At 36.4% G+C, this 16,267-nt stretch overlaps 2 protein-coding genes across 7 annotated transcripts in view; both read left to right on the top strand.

Moving 5' to 3' along the window:
- LOC135639442 (serine/threonine-protein kinase 52-like) overlaps positions 1 to 5,506 on the top strand; it is a 6,007-nt gene extending 501 nt beyond the window's left edge. For 2 of the 3 annotated variants that reach the window (XM_065153199.1, XM_065153198.1), the window contains 6 exons: positions 63 to 524; positions 3,575 to 3,696; positions 4,026 to 4,234; positions 4,309 to 4,483; positions 4,731 to 4,865; positions 5,075 to 5,506. In XM_065153199.1, the coding sequence (XP_065009271.1) occupies positions 200 to 524; positions 3,575 to 3,696; positions 4,026 to 4,234; positions 4,309 to 4,483; positions 4,731 to 4,865; positions 5,075 to 5,281 (1,173 nt within the window). In that variant the 5' untranslated portion in view covers positions 63 to 199 and the 3' untranslated portion in view covers positions 5,282 to 5,506. Of the gene's footprint in view, positions 1 to 34; positions 525 to 3,574; positions 3,697 to 4,025; positions 4,235 to 4,308; positions 4,484 to 4,730; positions 4,866 to 5,074 lie in introns of all 3 variants that reach the window. The other variant, XM_065153197.1, reaches the window with a different exon arrangement.
- Positions 5,507 to 7,052: 1,546 nt separating this feature from the next.
- Positions 7,053 to 16,048, top strand: LOC135641641 (F-box/kelch-repeat protein SKIP30-like). Of its 4 annotated transcripts, none has more exons than XM_065157171.1 (3): positions 7,054 to 7,225; positions 9,379 to 9,436; positions 14,567 to 16,048. In XM_065157171.1, the coding sequence occupies exon 3, from the start codon at positions 14,629 to 14,631 to the stop codon at positions 15,670 to 15,672; it is 1,044 nt and encodes a 347-aa protein (XP_065013243.1). In that variant the 5' UTR covers positions 7,054 to 7,225; positions 9,379 to 9,436; positions 14,567 to 14,628; the 3' UTR covers positions 15,673 to 16,048. The 4 variants fall into 4 exon arrangements, with proteins under 4 accessions (XP_065013245.1, XP_065013243.1, XP_065013244.1 ...); XM_065157172.1 differs by lacking the exon at positions 7,054 to 7,225 and adding an exon at positions 7,283 to 7,435; XM_065157173.1 differs by lacking the exon at positions 9,379 to 9,436 and having other exon boundaries at positions 7,053 to 7,225.
- The last annotated feature ends 219 nt before the right edge of the window (positions 16,049 to 16,267 follow it).

Raw genomic sequence — 16,267 nt, 5'->3', positions numbered from 1 at the left:
TGGTTCTGGATTGATAGGTGTTGGAATTATGCAGGTTGTAATCTGTAAATCGTCTATTTTAGGAGATTCAATCCTGGTGGCAAAGAAGACATTTTTAAGGGTTATGATTGAGAGTATTAGTAAGGTTTTATAGTCTACGTAGAAGTATACCCAGTTGGGCTTTTCTTAAGCTTCATCGAGTTGGTTTTGATTTGGCATCATGGACGCAAAACGAGGAGAGGAAACTAGTCTTGTTGGAGCTGCCTCCCAGGTGAAGGAGGGGGTATCACATTCTAATTCGAAGGGGTCTGGGAGCCTTGATGGTAATGATATGTTTGTTAGAGCTGATAAAATTGATCTGAGGAGCCTAGATATACAGCTGGAGAAGACACTCTCAAAGATCTGGTTAAAAGAAAGAAGAGGTTCTCAGAAACCATCAGAAGAATGGGAGATTGATCTATCCAAGCTGGAAATAAGGTATGTCATTGCACGAGGGACCTATGGTACAGTTTATCGTGGCGTGTATGATGGCCAGGATGTTGCAGGTACACTCCTGAATTTTGGACAAAAGTAACTTAGATGCTATTGTGTTTCATAGCTTTATTAGTTCACTCCAGCATTTATGGTCTTCTGAGTAGTTTATACATGTAGTCTAATTTAGCAAAAAGCATTGCAGCATTTTGCATATCTTTTATTCCTACGCGCTTTATATTGGATTAAAATTGGTTGTGTGGAATTCTACCAGTGGCTTTTCCATGATAATGAATTGTTACTGAAGAGAATGCAGTTTTGTTACTTAAATTCCATCATGTTTTATTAGATAAGTTTTGCGAATCTCGCATATTATATGAATTGTTGCTAAACCAATTAAGTTTGCAGATGGGTGTAAGGAGTGATATCGAACAAGTTCTTCACTTATCCTGGTTAATCTCATCAAAAGTATTTTGATTGTTGATACAATGACTGGTCCTACCAGTAGTCTTTTCGGATATGGCAATTTGATTAACCGGTTGTTTATACACTACAAGTTGTTGAAATAACAATAGTTGCCAAGTCTATGTGGCAGCAATGTTTCTGATCTGTCTGATTGGCCATGACTCTGATGAACTGAGATGTTAGTGTTTTCGAGCCTAGATATCTTACTGGCTGATCCTAGGAGAGCAAGATTAAATATTCATAATTTAGAGGATTATAGTGGTTATTTCAAAACCTTCTGATTCATCCATAATTTTCTAGCAAACTTTGCCTGAGATGTTAGTATCAATTATTCAAAAACTCATGATGCATCTTTATGCCTAAATTATCCTTCAAACCTTGCTTTTTTGTCTTAGACTGATATCTCCATATATCTAGAATTTTAGAGAAAGATACAGCAGATACTTTATACATGTTCTTGTGAATTTTCTATACCAAGTAAACCAGAGAACTTGTTGGATATGAAAATCATGTATAGAAGAAAATGAATATCAAACTTTATTTAGCATTTATTTTCAGTCTTTCTTCTTATTCAATTTTTTCTTTTCTCATCTCCAATTTCTCTGCTCATGTTTTGCTTAAAACTGCAACAAAATGTTGTATTGTCATGAGGTTAATATAATTTTTTGGTTGGTCATTTTCGAGAATAAGAAAGATTTCAGGCACGTTTAATCAAAGAATAACCATTGAGCATAAGGGTATTGTTTTACATATCTTTTACAGATAATACTTGAGATGCAAATTGGTTGAAGAAAAGAGACAAAGATGACATACGAGAAGAGGTGTACCACTCTTCTTATTTGTGTCGGAAAGTGTACCCCTAGCTTCTCTTTGTGATAGTTGAGAATCCAAAAATCCATCATATATTCCTACTTAATTAAAAAATAATAATATAGAACTTTGTTGGGAAATCAAAAGGAGCAGACTACTAGGTTATGACAAGTTAACCATGCTAAAAAAAATTTGGGACGGGATCAGTCAATTACTTTGGTCAAACCTTGTCTCATAGCCACAATTTATACAAGAAATACCATGTGCCATTTATGCCCATGGTTTTATCATTTGGACTAGGACTTATAAAGATATTTAAACGGTGGTGCTATGCTAGTCTTGATATATGATTTTGTTGGTAAATCATTATTCCGCTAATGCAAAATGGCAGGCTTCAACCATATTGATAATGCATCTTCTTGTTCTAATTTCTTTTATTGGATGAATGAGTTTCTTTCTGAATTTGTTTTAACTCTAGGTTTCTTTATACATGCTCTGTATTTACTAATACATTTAAATATGATCGCTAAATTATGATAAAAAGGGCGAGTCCAATGTATGAGGCTCTCACTAATGCAGAATATTGGAGGGTCAATATGCAATCTTATCTTACATGTGGAGAGATTGTTTCTATCACTCGAACCCTGACCACCCATGTTGCAAATGAGCAACCTTAGCATCATCCCAAGGCCGCCCTCATTGCTAAATCATGATAGTTTCTTAAATTTGTGGTGTTGCAAACAAAACATTTGCATTTGTGAATGGACTTCGCTTACCATATCAATATTTAATGTTACTGATTCTATAATTATTGCATGAAGAAAATGAGAGGTGATCGTTAAATTTACTTGCACCCTTTTCTGTGTTCATTGGAAATAAAACCTTGAGCCATTACAGACATCTTTTTAAGAAAATATTTTTATGATCTAACTAAACTCCTTGATTTTTTTTTTTTTTTGGTATGCCATCAAAGCAATCAGGCTTTTCATAGATTTTTGATACCTTCTGCTGTTCTATTGACTTTGTTAGGAAGGAAAACCACCCTTCTCCATGGGTAGTGGGCATAAAAGAGTGGAGTTTGATCAAGCCTACCAACGTTAAGCATGGCTTGATATTAATTTCAAGCCTAGATAAATGAACAAATGTATTAGATATTTGTTCAAGCTTAAATTGGGTCTATTTGGAACCAAATTAAACTGGATCACATATTAACTGGTTTGACAACTAAATTCATGTCAGTGTGTTTCACATGTGCATGTGCATCTAAATCTGTGTGCATGTGCGTACAAGTGACTGCACGTACAATGAGTTGCTTTTTCCTTTTTCTTCTTCTTCTTTGTCAATTGTTCTTGCTCTTTTACGATGTAGGCTGGGGTTTCCATCATCATCTCCCAAACGGTGGGAAGAGGAAACTGCCTATTGTCAATATCCAATGCAATATAACTTCTAAAAGTCATTCTTAAAGAAGTGTCTTTTGTTCAGGAATATATAAGAACAGCATTTCAAAGGCTTGTCCCATGTTCCCTTAGTAGCTCAATAGGTTACATGTTGTTCAGAGATTTTCACCGCACTGGTCCCACTTTTATAGTTGCTTTTCTTTATCTACTATGGTCAAGAGGAGAATACTGTGTTTGTGTCTTTTGTTATTGGTTAAAACTATATATTACAATTGTAATTTTTAATTGATAAGTTATTATAAGTACATTCAGATCAATTGCAAATAGAGAAGCAGTTTGATCGGTGGAACTTTTGTACAATTCTGAAATAGTGTATGGTTGTATCTCTCAGTATTACAATGTTGATAACTCTGAGGTTTTCTGTTACATAATAATTAGTTTCTATCTTATAGTGAAATTGTTGGACTGGGGACAAGATGGGGTTACCATAGATGCTGAAACCGCTGCTCTTCGGGCATCGTTTCAGCAAGAGGTTGCTGTTTGGCATAGACTAGACCATCCAAACGTCACCAAGGTAATAATTGAGATATATTAAATTGTCAATGTTGCTTCACTTTTTATGTTGTCCTTGGGAGTCTTGAATCTTGATGGTGATTATGGAATAAGTTGTCTGCTTCATTTGATGGAAAGTTGTCAGCATAAATCAAGCCAGCTAATTGTGAACTATGTCTTGGAAATATAAACCATAATTTAATATGCATGGTTCATTCTCTTGTTATCTTTGACATTGATTTTGGTTTCATGTGGTCATCCATTCAGAAGCAGTTTTATTCTCCCCTCCTGTTATAATCATCTTGAATGAATAGATTTTTCAGCTTACAGCTCGGATATTGTGGATTACAGTTTGTTGGGGCTTCCATGTGGACTTCAAACCTCAAGATTCCACAAAATGATTCTACTAGTAATTGCCATAGCTCCCTTCCAACTCGAGCGTGCTGTGTTGTTGTCGAATATCTTGCTGGGGGAACATTGAAACAATACTTGATCAAGAACAGGCGAAGGAAGCTCCCCTACAAAATCGTGATTCAAGTTGCACTGGATCTTGCTAGAGGGTAAGTGTCTGGCCAGAAGTCCTATGTTTTTGCTTATAATTGTAAGGAGCCATGTAACATTCTTGAGAATGCAGGTTAAGTTATCTGCATTCGAAAAAGATTGTGCATCGTGATGTCAAGACTGAAAATATGTTACTGGATACCAATCGAAAACTAAAAATTGCTGATTTTGGTGTTGCACGTGTCGAGGCTCAGAATCCCAGGGACATGACTGGTGAAACTGGAACCCTAGGCTACATGGCTCCAGAGGTGCACATCTCATAACATGTTACATATGTTTTCATGATAAATATATTTTTAGAAGAACAATGTATCAGATTTACAAAGCTTATCCAGAATATGCTCGTCATCCTTATAGATTCTGAGCTATTGTTAATGAGTCAATGAAGCTATTAGAGAAACTTTAAATAGCATATGAAGTTTGAAGTTTGAGTAGAAGGTCTAGTTCTTTTTGTGGCTTGTAATACGTAAGATATGACAGGTGAGCATTTTGCAGGTCCTTGATGGTAAGCCATACAACAGAAGATGTGATGTTTATAGCTTTGGCATATGCTTATGGGAAATATACTGCTGTGACATGCCATATGCTGATCTTAGCTTTGTCGACGTGTCCTCCGCTGTTGTTCGACAGGTTAGTCCCATCATGAAGAAAATCGTTTATTTATTTATTCTCTATTTTATAAAAAATGAGCTGCCTTTTTTTATTAATTAAGGCAGAGAATGTTCATGAATTCTTTTTTTTTTTAATTTGTTGTTTCAAAGTTTCTTGTTGCTCTAGTTTTGAATTAAATGACATCAAGATTCTCTCGAGTATGTAAGTATTTATGTTGAATTTTACAGAATCTACGACCTGAAATTCCTCGGTGTTGTCCAAGTTCTTTGGCAAATATAATGAGGAAATGTTGGGATGCAAACCCAGATAAGCGACTGGAGATGTTCGAGGTCGTGAAGCTCTTGGAGGCAATAGATACCAGCAAAGGTGGTGGCATGGTACCTGAAGATCGGGCTGCTGGCTGCCTCTGCTTTTCCCTGGCTCGTGGTCCATAATTCATTTATCGGACAGCCCTTGTTTTTTGAATCCTTTTATCACAACAAGAGACAAGGAGCACTGAATAGCAATTGCCTACTTGCATAAAGGTCATTGCCTCAGACTTGTGTGGGTCGAGTCAAATGACTGGAAAGATGCTATGTACTTAAATATCCATGCCATTTTTAAATATCGACCTTGGCGCATAAGTTATTTTTGCATGAATACAAATCACAATTTATCCATTGCTAGATGGGTTTTGGTGCTATTTATTTTCACTGTGTATCTTGTCAAATTAGAAGCCATTAGTGCAACTGGAGGATTTTAACCACAACAGCAATCAACTCAAACTGTTGTCTGAGATTTGTCCTTCGGAGATGAACAATACCATATCAGACTTAAAAAGTGTCCGTTACATCTACATTGATGACATGAGAAAGTTTGATATATATAACCAGGCAATTCTTGTGAAAAGCTAAAGAGGGCTGATGAAGAGAATGCCATAGAAGATGCCAACCTGGTCACTCAAGTTGTTGGCAAAATAAACTTCTGTATGTGCTCTGTAGAACATTTTAGCAGCTCTGATTAATAAAGGAAGCATGCAGTATCAGAAAGAGGTGATATACGCCATTCAAAACTCTCTTTTGGTACCTGGGTTAGTGCTTGCAGAGATGTCTTTGTGTTTGTATGCTGTTACTGTGAATTTGATCCTTGACGCCTTTTGTGACCAATACACTTTGGATGGCTAGAAATCGTGATGAGATGCGGCATGAGAGTAGGAAAAAGTATATCCTCTACTCTGCGACATCAGATTATTCATCTTTAATGCTCTGTATGTAACAAACAAAGAGGAAAAAGTTGGCCTTGTTCTGCAAAATGACAAGACTGGGATTTACTCTTGCAGGATGCTCCTCTGAGTACTACACTTCTTTTTACACGTTATTTGTTGCGGAGGAGGAGATTGTAACATGAAGGATCAGAAACACTATTTTGGATTGTTTCTAAATTTGATCACTACAAACATTCTTGTGTCCTTAGAAAAGCTAATTATGATAGATTCCACTACATTTCCTTTTTCACCAGAAGTGCTTTCTGTAACTATAATATATGAACTCATTTCCACCTGCAAATGTTCCTGCTAGTGAACTCCTAGCATTGCTAAAACAGATAGCATATATTCTTTCCAGATTTGGAAATAGCAATATTTCATATTTAAGTTTTAATATTATAAATTTATTTCTTTATATATATATATTTATATGTATGTATGTATGTATGTATGTATGTATGTATATACAAATCGAACTTTTAACGTCATGATATTTTTATAGAATAGTTATGTTAAATTTTAATTATATTTTATAAAATTATCTGATCATATATATTATTTGTAGAAATGATTTTGTGTTAGATCAAACGATAACTGGAGGATCATAATATCACATCAAAATATTAGATCAAACTATTCAATCCTGACCCGATCATACATGGATCGATCCAAATCAAACCAACTCGTCTCAATGAACCAAACAAGATTGGCTTTTACCACCTGGATCAAATTTGAGCTCAATTCTATGTTCTTATTCGAGGCATGAGCATCAAATTCCCTCTTTGGGTTGGCATCAGCTCTTTAATGCGAATCTCAACACATCAACATCATCCCAACCCTCCACTCCAATTCGACATCAATTCCCTTCGTCCCCGCTCGCACCAACCCAATGGGCCGGCCCGCCCAATCACAGCCGTCCATCAACTGCGCCCCGTCGTCTCGTGCGCCTCTGGGCACCCTCATCCCACACCGCCTCCACCCCACCTCCGCAGATGCGCATATCCGCTATCGGGGTCGCAATTGCCACGCCGCTGCCGTGCGACGAGCTCCTTCTCTCCCTCTCTCGATCGATCGATCGATCCATCCATCCCGCAGCGAAGTCAACTGGGCGACGCGACCATTCGATCCCTCATAGGTATAATCTTTCTCTTCTCGATGTTGTTTCTTGGGTTCTTTCTCTTCCTTTCTTCTTGCGGTGGGATGAAGGCGAATTTGTGAGCTTTGCACGCGTTTGTCTTGCTCTCTTTGCGTGCGGGTTTCGGTGATCTTACTGCGATGTCCGGGCGAGACCCTAATTCGGCGAGTGACAATTCGTTTTGCTCCAATTTGACGAGAGGCTTCGCAGGTTGTGGCGAATTGGTCTGGTTGTGCTTACCTTGGTGTTAGTCCTATAGGGCACTTTGATTTGCTGTGATGCGGTGGTCCTTGTGGTTGGATTTCCCTTGCCTTGCCTCTGCTTCTTGGTTTGCCTTGTAGGAAGGTTTCTTGTTGGATTCTTTTCTTGCTCTGGTGTCATTAGGTTTCATTTTATGATCTTTTCGTGGCTTTTACCCGGAGGTTGGACAAGATGTAGTGATGCGGTGTTCCTGCGATAATTAGGGTCCGGTGGTTGCTGTGATTAAGTTTCATGCAACATATTAGATTTTCTAGGTTATAGTTGAACCAAATAGATCTCACAAGAAATTATGGTCTGCAACGTCATCTTTTTGTGTCTGATTTGTTTATAGAATTCCTCCGTAATTGATGTGGTTCTTGTTGTTCTTCTGGTTCTTTTTTGTCGCCTTGGAAAATTCATAGTAGATTTTCTTAGTTCATGAAACTTTGGCTTTCTGATTAATGGGGTATCGATCATGAATATAGGCTTTCTGAACTTTCCAAGCTTTGTTTCATCGACATTGCCATCAAATATGTGATATTTGTGGAGGTCATAAATATTCTTCTCTGGGAATCTAATTATTGCAAAAAGAAATCTAGATGTAAAGGTGTCATCTCTCTTTATTCCTTATACCATCTTTACCTTCATTGATGATTCCCTACTCTTTTTCCTTCTGGGTAAGTAGTAGTTTCTTTGCATATTATATGGTGTATGGTGCTGATAGTTGGATTTATCGTGCATGTTTTCGGCTACATTTTCTTCCTCTTAGCAAGGTCACAAATTAATGATTGTCAATCATTGTGTCTCAAACATGGAAGGCCTTTTTGAAGAACCTGTGGAGCTACCACTCACTGAACATCCATTTATTTTGATGTAACTTCATTTTCAACCATAGTCAGTACTACTGCTGCTCTAGAGTTTTTCTTTTGCTCTTGGCTCTTCTTTTTTGACACAGAATTAAAATTTCTATTAAAATTATTTTCATTGTCCTTCCTGGGCCAGATTGTTTCACGTCATAGTTGCTCCTTGGTGTCCTTTTGTCTGCTAGAATAGTGTTTTTCTATGATCACAGTTCCTTCATTTATTGCTCTGCTTGGATATTGGTGAGGTTTGTTGTCCTTCAAGCAATTGTATTCAACATCATACTTGTTCTATGATATCCTTATATCATTCATTTCTCTAACAATGTGATATTTGAGCGACAATCTTTACCGATATTTTGTCTTGATAATCATACTTTAGCTTAGTTTCCTAGTTGCTTTTAACTAGTTTACCTGTTTTCTTATTATTGTAATGCCATACGTGATCCTCCACATTCTGGACTGTTTAATTGGTGTCCTGTCTTTTAATCAGCCATTGATGAGGTTGGATATTGCATTACATTAAGGCTCAGTCTCCTTTACCTATGCTTACAATTGATAAAAGAAGTAAAAGGATTTGTAACTTGTAATACCATAAACAAGAGAAAAATTTCTTCCTTACCGAGATCTCTATATTGCAGAATAGCAGTAGATTGTTAGTAAATGTATAATAATAGAACTGATGCTGGAGTAACCTGTTCCAGTTACTGTAACAGTTTAAATTGTTCTTCTGTACTTGAGAAAAGACAAGATACTTGTAATTTTCCTTTTGTCCAGAGTCTAGACTGGATCAGACTAAAATTTAAGGGACTGTTAATTCATGACCAGGATGGAAACCTGAATCTGGATTGGAATCAGTTGGACTCTGTCAGAATTGCTAATTGGAGTTCATTAATTTAGGACTGAAATCTTGTTTCAATCACAATTTTTTTGTTTTTGAGGCATTATGATAATTGCTGGATATGAGTAAGGGTGTTTTTGTCATGATAATTTTTCATTGAGTTATATTAGGAATGGTGGCTAAAATATTATCCGTTTGATTTCTGAAAAAAGGATGATGGGCTCCCTGAAGAAGGGGAACTGGAATCTGATATGGCTAGCCAAGCATCAGGTATTGGGAGTTCTTGACCTTAATTCTGATGTTAACCCTTAAATTCCTTGAACTGAAAACCATATTTAAAATAATCATAACCAATTTTTTTATTGTTTTTGTCATATGGTTTGTTGAATGATATATAAACCTTATTTCTCTTTTGTAAACAATCAATTTGCTTGTCATTTTTGAGCCTTGGAAAGGTTGGCCTGCTCATGTACTTAGTTTATTTATCTATGTCTGGAAGGGTTTGCATGTAAATTGAATTATTTTAAACTTGATAATTTGCTAGCTTGTAAGTTGATCCAAAGTGGTTCAATTTTTGGTTTGGACTTGTCTAGGCTGCACAATTTAAGAACTGGGAAAGTGACAGTTAAGGTATCTATAAGTAAATCCTTTGGGTTTATAGCGGTATTTTCAAGAATTTTAGGTTCTAAATATATGGTTAAAAATTGTAGCCATTATGCAGGTAGTTGACATGCTACCATGGTCTGTGTGCTACACTGCCATATAGGCAATTGTTCAATAATCAAAACTATTAGAAAAATCTTAAGAATAAATTATAGTAAAAAGGTATATTCCATTTATATACATAAATTAAACCAGTCTTTATTTTGACATTATAACAAATAAAATAAAATAGTGGTTTGAATTGCCTTAGAGGCCAAGGCTTCTTTTTTTATGATAATAAAAGGTAGAAAATAAAAAGAGCATGCAAAGAGAAGGATAAATGGAAAAATTGAGGAGAATATAAAAAAGTGCCAACTTCTACTTTTTAAGTAATTGTTGCTAATGGTCATCTTGTACTCATTTCATTGTCAATGCATCCATCTTTTTCTTACTTTGTTGGAAAAGGAAAATAAGATTTGGTTATCTTAGATGAGGAAAGTATGTGACTCGTAATGTGGGTCAATTCATGAATTATATGGAGCTTAATGCACTATTTGATTTAAAAGCCATATTAAATGAACTTACTGTTGCTCAACTGCTTAGCATCCATAATGTCAGGACAGGCCATCTGGGGCCCTAGGTGAGGCATGGATGGGTCTATCTTATCTGAGGCAGTTGTCTACTCATTCTAGATGGTTATTTTTTTGATGCAATGGTTTTTGAACCTATGACATTGGGTTTCCAAGACCCGTATTCTACCGAACTGAACTAAGAGTACATTCTTATGCTTTTGACAGGAGATATGACTGTCCTGTAAAGAAAAGTATTTTTCTACCCAAGACATCTTGCATATATAGAGTATGTAAGACTGGAAGATTATGTCCAATTTTAATTGATCCCAATTAATCTCTCGTTACTTCCCATAGAAGGAATGGTTAGCAATGACAGAATTTGAACCTGTTATGTTGCAGATCTGAAGTCGAATAATAACATTTTGAAGTTGGAAACCCATAACTTCTACATGATAATTAAGGAGAATAATGTAAGAAGTTATCAGGAAAATACAATAATAACGCATGCCACATTGATGTTGTGCCTATGGAATTGTTGGTCTCATATCATCAAATATTATACAGTGTAGAGAATTTTCTTATTCATCAATTTGGTATTTTTCAAACATATACACCTATTTCTATTAAGAGCTACATAATTACACGATAAAATAAAGACAGCACAAATACAATAATAAAAAAGAACCAATATTCCTTTTTTTTTTTCATATTCTATTTGCTTAAAAAATTAAGCGAATAATCATTATTCATCTCCACTAATCGTATGTGTACAAGTAGATATTGCTCTCAAATAAGAATTGATTAGTCATCTTTTCATTTTGATGTTTCATCTATTCTTTATAGAGTTAGAATCAAGACTGTTAAATTCTAATGCCTTTTGCTAAGGAAATTTTATTATGGAAAATGCAGAGACAAAATTTAACTATTATAAGATTTGTAACATAGAAGCCTAGTTCATGTAACTCTAAGTATCCACCCTTTTGTCGTTGTTTGCACATACTGAAACTAGTATGTATTATTTTCATCCTTGTACACAGTGTTCTTTTGATTGATGAGCTTTTGTTTTTATCCTTTTTTTTAGTTAGAAGCCTTTTCTTTGGACTTGCCATAGAACTTTTTTGTGTTGGATTTTATGCTATACCGTAATTTCTTGCATCTATCATTTGCAATTGTCATTGGAGGAACTTCTAATCATCCTGAATGGCACTTTTCATCTTTTTTGAACCTTTATATTAATGATATTCTTTTTAAAAGCAATTGTATTTTGACAAAGAGAATTTTCTTTAGGTGAACCATGATAGATCCACTAGAAATGATATGTTACCTGTATAAGCCACGGGAAGTTATTTTTCCCTGATGCATACCTGTAAGCCTCGGGAAGTTATTTTTCCCTGATGCATTTTCTTTCTCTTCATCTTGTTTCTTCAAAACACCAAAGGCTTCAATTTGATTTTAGCAAAAACTGATGAAACTTAGCTTTTATGCGAGTGCATATTAAGCCGCATTGAGAGTCTTGCATTTCCTGTTCTTTCTGATTGGCAATTCAATCAACAATTCATGTCAAATCTTTCTTGCTATATGATCAACTTTTCAATTCCTTGTTAAACTGCATGTCTCCAATATCAGTAATTTTATTACATATATTTATGATTTTTTCTTGAAAATATTAGTCAAAGGGAGTTGAAACTTTTGTTCTCTATCTTATTCGATTGGCAACCTGAAGTCAACTGGCTTCTTCTTGGTTATCATTCATCAGTACTTGCTAAAGTTTGTTCTTCCTGTGGAGTTGATACTCTGTTATCATTATCATATATATCTAAGAGTTTATGATTTCTTACACCTTAATGTGAGCCAGTTGTTGATTCCTTGTTTAGTTTCAGATTGTCATCTGTCTAGACATTTAGACTAATTCTGGACCTGATGAGTGATTCATGAATGTGCTTCCTTGGTCTTCCTTAAGGATATGAATTGCCGATTAATAACCATATGATCTTTGTGTTAGAGTTGGCCACTGCTACTGAAGTGCAAGCATTGGATCTCAAGTTGGAAAAAATTGGTTAAGTACACTTGCACAATGAATGTGTCCTTGTGCATAATGTTCTCTTTTGGTGGAGCCATGTTTATAGAAAAAAGGACAATTGCATATGCTACCTAACTTTGAACATTTGGACCTAATGTTTCCTTTTGTTGCTGTTGTTGGTGTTCAACTAGGTATTGTCTTTTGCTCTAGGACTCTGCCAAAAATTAGAATGAAGGCATATTAGTGGCTGTTAGGTAGAAACTAATGTTGTTCATCATAACAAATACAAAGTTAGATGTGCATTTCCATTTTTCTTGTCATTTCCGTTCATTCTATCTTGTTGTAAGATTCATATCATGATATGTCTCATGGTACTTGGAGAAAATTCCAGCATCACATAAATGAAGTGATGTATCTAAATACTTATGTGAGGAGGGACCTTTCTAAACTAGTGTCATGCCAAAACAAGCTAGTTCAAGGACAACCTTTAAGACTGAAAGTGAAGATTGTTGTAGATTTAACTAGTTTTTAAAGTTAACTTTTGTAGTTTATATAAACAGGACAACTCTGCTAGACTAGTGAACCGTTATGCTGATACTGGTATTACCCATCTGTTTCTTACGTGCTATCATGAGCCAAAAGAAGAAGTATATTGGCATAATGATGGTGTCATGGACAGGCAAAAGGTTCCACAAAAAAAGTGCAAAAAAATAGTGATCCCACAGGTAGGTGAATCGATAATATCATCATCAGGTTATCTGCAGCGTTGTATCAGTTTTAGTTATAAAGGTTAGAATGCCAGGAAGATGTTTAAAGTTTTCACTTTACAGCTGAATAATGAAAGTAGGCAGGCATGTTTTGTTCTTGATGGAATTTCCTCTCTTCACGGCATTGCACATGCAAGAATCTGTTTGGACATTAGATTTTATCCTATTTGCTGATTTCTTGTCTTCCCTACACACAAACATCTAATGTTTCTGAAAAGATGATTATCTCTGTTAAATAATTTGGTTTTAGTGTGTCCTGGAATGCTGTGAGCAGTTGTTAATGCTAGCTACCGGATTAGGTGATTGCAATATTTGTTGGGTTGTGCATGTGACAAATTTCTGTGAACTGGGCAAAATTAAAATATTTGTGTGATGAGTGACACTTGGCATAAGCACCATCCTTAGTTGTGTTGGCTTCTTTTGCAATTTGATAAAATTGTATGATTGAAGTTAGTGGGCCTAGGTACATGTCCAGCCACATTATAAGTTATGTTTGTGTTGTTTATCTTGTGTAATATGATGCAAATTATGTCATCATTGCTTGCATTTCTATGTATATGACACGTGTTATTTCTAATATTTATTTTTTTGTTCTGTGATACACAAGGATTTGTAGTATTAGATGAATTGCTATCATTTATATTATTTGGTGATTAAAATTTGAATTTGATTGAATATCTGTCTTTGAAATATTGACCATAACCAACTTTTGTTGATCTACACTTTCTACACCTTTCGTTAAGAGATAGAGGTTAATGGGGAGGATTGGATACATCAGAATTATAGATGCAATAGATATTTCACATACAACATATATCATTCAATCCTAAGCAGGATAGATGTGATAAGGCCTTTGCCTGTGTGTTTGGACAGCGGTAGAAAAAGTTGCTGACTGCACTTCACTTCGGTTGGAATGAGTTCCATTTAGATTGCTTGTAGCTGATCTATTGTATCTAATGGTTTAGGGGCAAATAAATCAGCTGTACCTTATGACATATTTGTTAGAAGTTTTGCAGCCATATGAAGAAGAATATGTTAAACATAGTGGAAATGATGTTCTCAACCAATAGTTATACAATATTAACAGTCGATTTCATGTTGTCCTGTAATGTGAAAGAAAGTAAAATAACCTCATAAGTAGAAGGGACATTCTTGGTTTGGGAGGATGTTTTATGATATATTCTGTTAAATTTTGTACCTGCAGTAAGATTTTGGTGTGGATGCATCTATGGAGTCAAATGAAGTACTATGCTTTCTCTGGTGACTTTGTCATGTTTTTATGTCATCATTCTTCATCATTCTATTGATTTTATGAGTAATTCAGGTTTTAGAGAACATTTGTTTCTTCACTTCAATGTCAACTATCAAATATTTGATGGCGATATCACTGATTTTGCAGGTTGTGGGATTTCACCAATTGCTTTAGTTTGCCATGTCAAGTAACCTGAATAAGTAGACATTATGTCGCCTTTGATTGATGGTCTCCCTGATGAAGTTGCTATCCAGTGCCTGGCACGTGTGCCTTTCTACTTTCATCCTCAATTGCAGCTTGTTTGTCGTTCGTGGAGAGCTGTTCTTCGAAGCCCCGATATCTTCAAGACTCATTGTGAAGTTGGGGCATTGGAAGAGTTACTTTGCGTTTTAGCATTTGAGCCTGAGAACATTTGGCAGCTATATGATCCTCTGCAAGACCGTTGGATAACCCTACCAATTATGCCATCAGAAATCAGGCACCTTGCTCGTTTTGGTGTGGCATCAGTTGGTGGAAAGCTCTTTGTGATTGGGGGAGGTAGTGATAGAGTCGACCCATTGACTGGAGATCATGACCGAATCTTTGCAAGCAATGAGGTTTGGTCATATGACCCATTTCGGTGCGAGTGGGAACAAAGGGCCCCCATGCTTGTACGACGGGCAATGTTTGCATGCTGTGCACTGGATGGCAAGATTGTTGTAGCAGGGGGGTTCACAAACTGTCGGGAATCAATAGCAAATGCTGAGATCTATGATCCTCAGTTGGATACATGGGAACCCCTTCCCAATCTCCAGCATTCCCATAGTTCTGCATGCTCTGGTGTGGTCATTGGGGGAAAGATGCATGTTTTGCACAAGGGATTATCGACAGTGCAGATATTGGAGGATGGGGGCAAACAGTGGGATGTGAAAGACTATGGTTGGCTCCAGGGTCCAATGGCTGTGGTCCATGGCGAGCCATACGTTTTGAGCAATGGCTGCATCTCCAAGCAATGTGGACAGAACTTACCCGATAGGGTGGTATCATATGCGTCGGAGTTCCAGAGCCGAATTGGATTTGGGATGATAGGGGTGGGAGATGAGATCTACATGATTGGAGGAGTGATCGGGCCTGGCCCCAGGAATCAGTGCATCAAGCAGCTGTCTGATGTTGATGCCTTAAATGTTAGAAGCGAGAGGCCTACGTGGCGTCCCTTATCGCCCATGACACATTGCTGTGGTAGCATCCTCGGGTGTGCAGTGCTCAGGATCTAGTTATGATCATTGGATGCTCATAGCTATGCTTCCCTCTTATCGAAAGGATGATAAGATTAGAAGCCTTCTTTTTTTGGTCTTTCTGTAATATGTCATCTCTGGGCTCCTTTATTTCCATGTTGCCCTATTGTTAGCAGCTTTTAGAAAAGCTTCAAATCTAGATATAGGGTTGTTGTCATTGCCCACTGAAATCATCTCTTGTTTGTGGTTCAATGTGGATCATCACATATAGATTTAGAGTGGGAGTAACCATCTGTGTGGTGCTTGAAAGTCAGGATAAATAGATGGGTTTGTGAATCTTCTTTACCTGTTAAAGCAGAACTTGTTTGGATTGTGAAATATACAAAACTTATAGGAGGATATGATTAGAGAACAACAGTGCTACTGTCTCATTCTCTGGCTGTTGCTTTGGCTCTCCTTCAACAATGAGGGATGGCCAGCCAGCCAGTCAGCCTTCAGAAGCACGTATAGTATGTCTCTGGTTGCAGTTTTTGTTTCAACCACAGTAACAGATTTGTTGCTATATGAATGATCTATGCTTTTTTTTTTTTTATCAGATTGGTTGCAGTTGTCAGTGCTGCACACAACATATTAG

The sequence above is a fragment of the Musa acuminata genome, chromosome BXJ3-6 (genome assembly GCF_036884655.1).
Source record: "Musa acuminata AAA Group cultivar baxijiao chromosome BXJ3-6, Cavendish_Baxijiao_AAA, whole genome shotgun sequence".
Classification (NCBI taxonomy): Eukaryota; Viridiplantae; Streptophyta; class Magnoliopsida; order Zingiberales; family Musaceae; genus Musa; species Musa acuminata.
The sequence above is the reverse complement of the archived record's forward strand: the minus strand, read 5'-3'. Positions and strand labels throughout refer to the sequence as shown.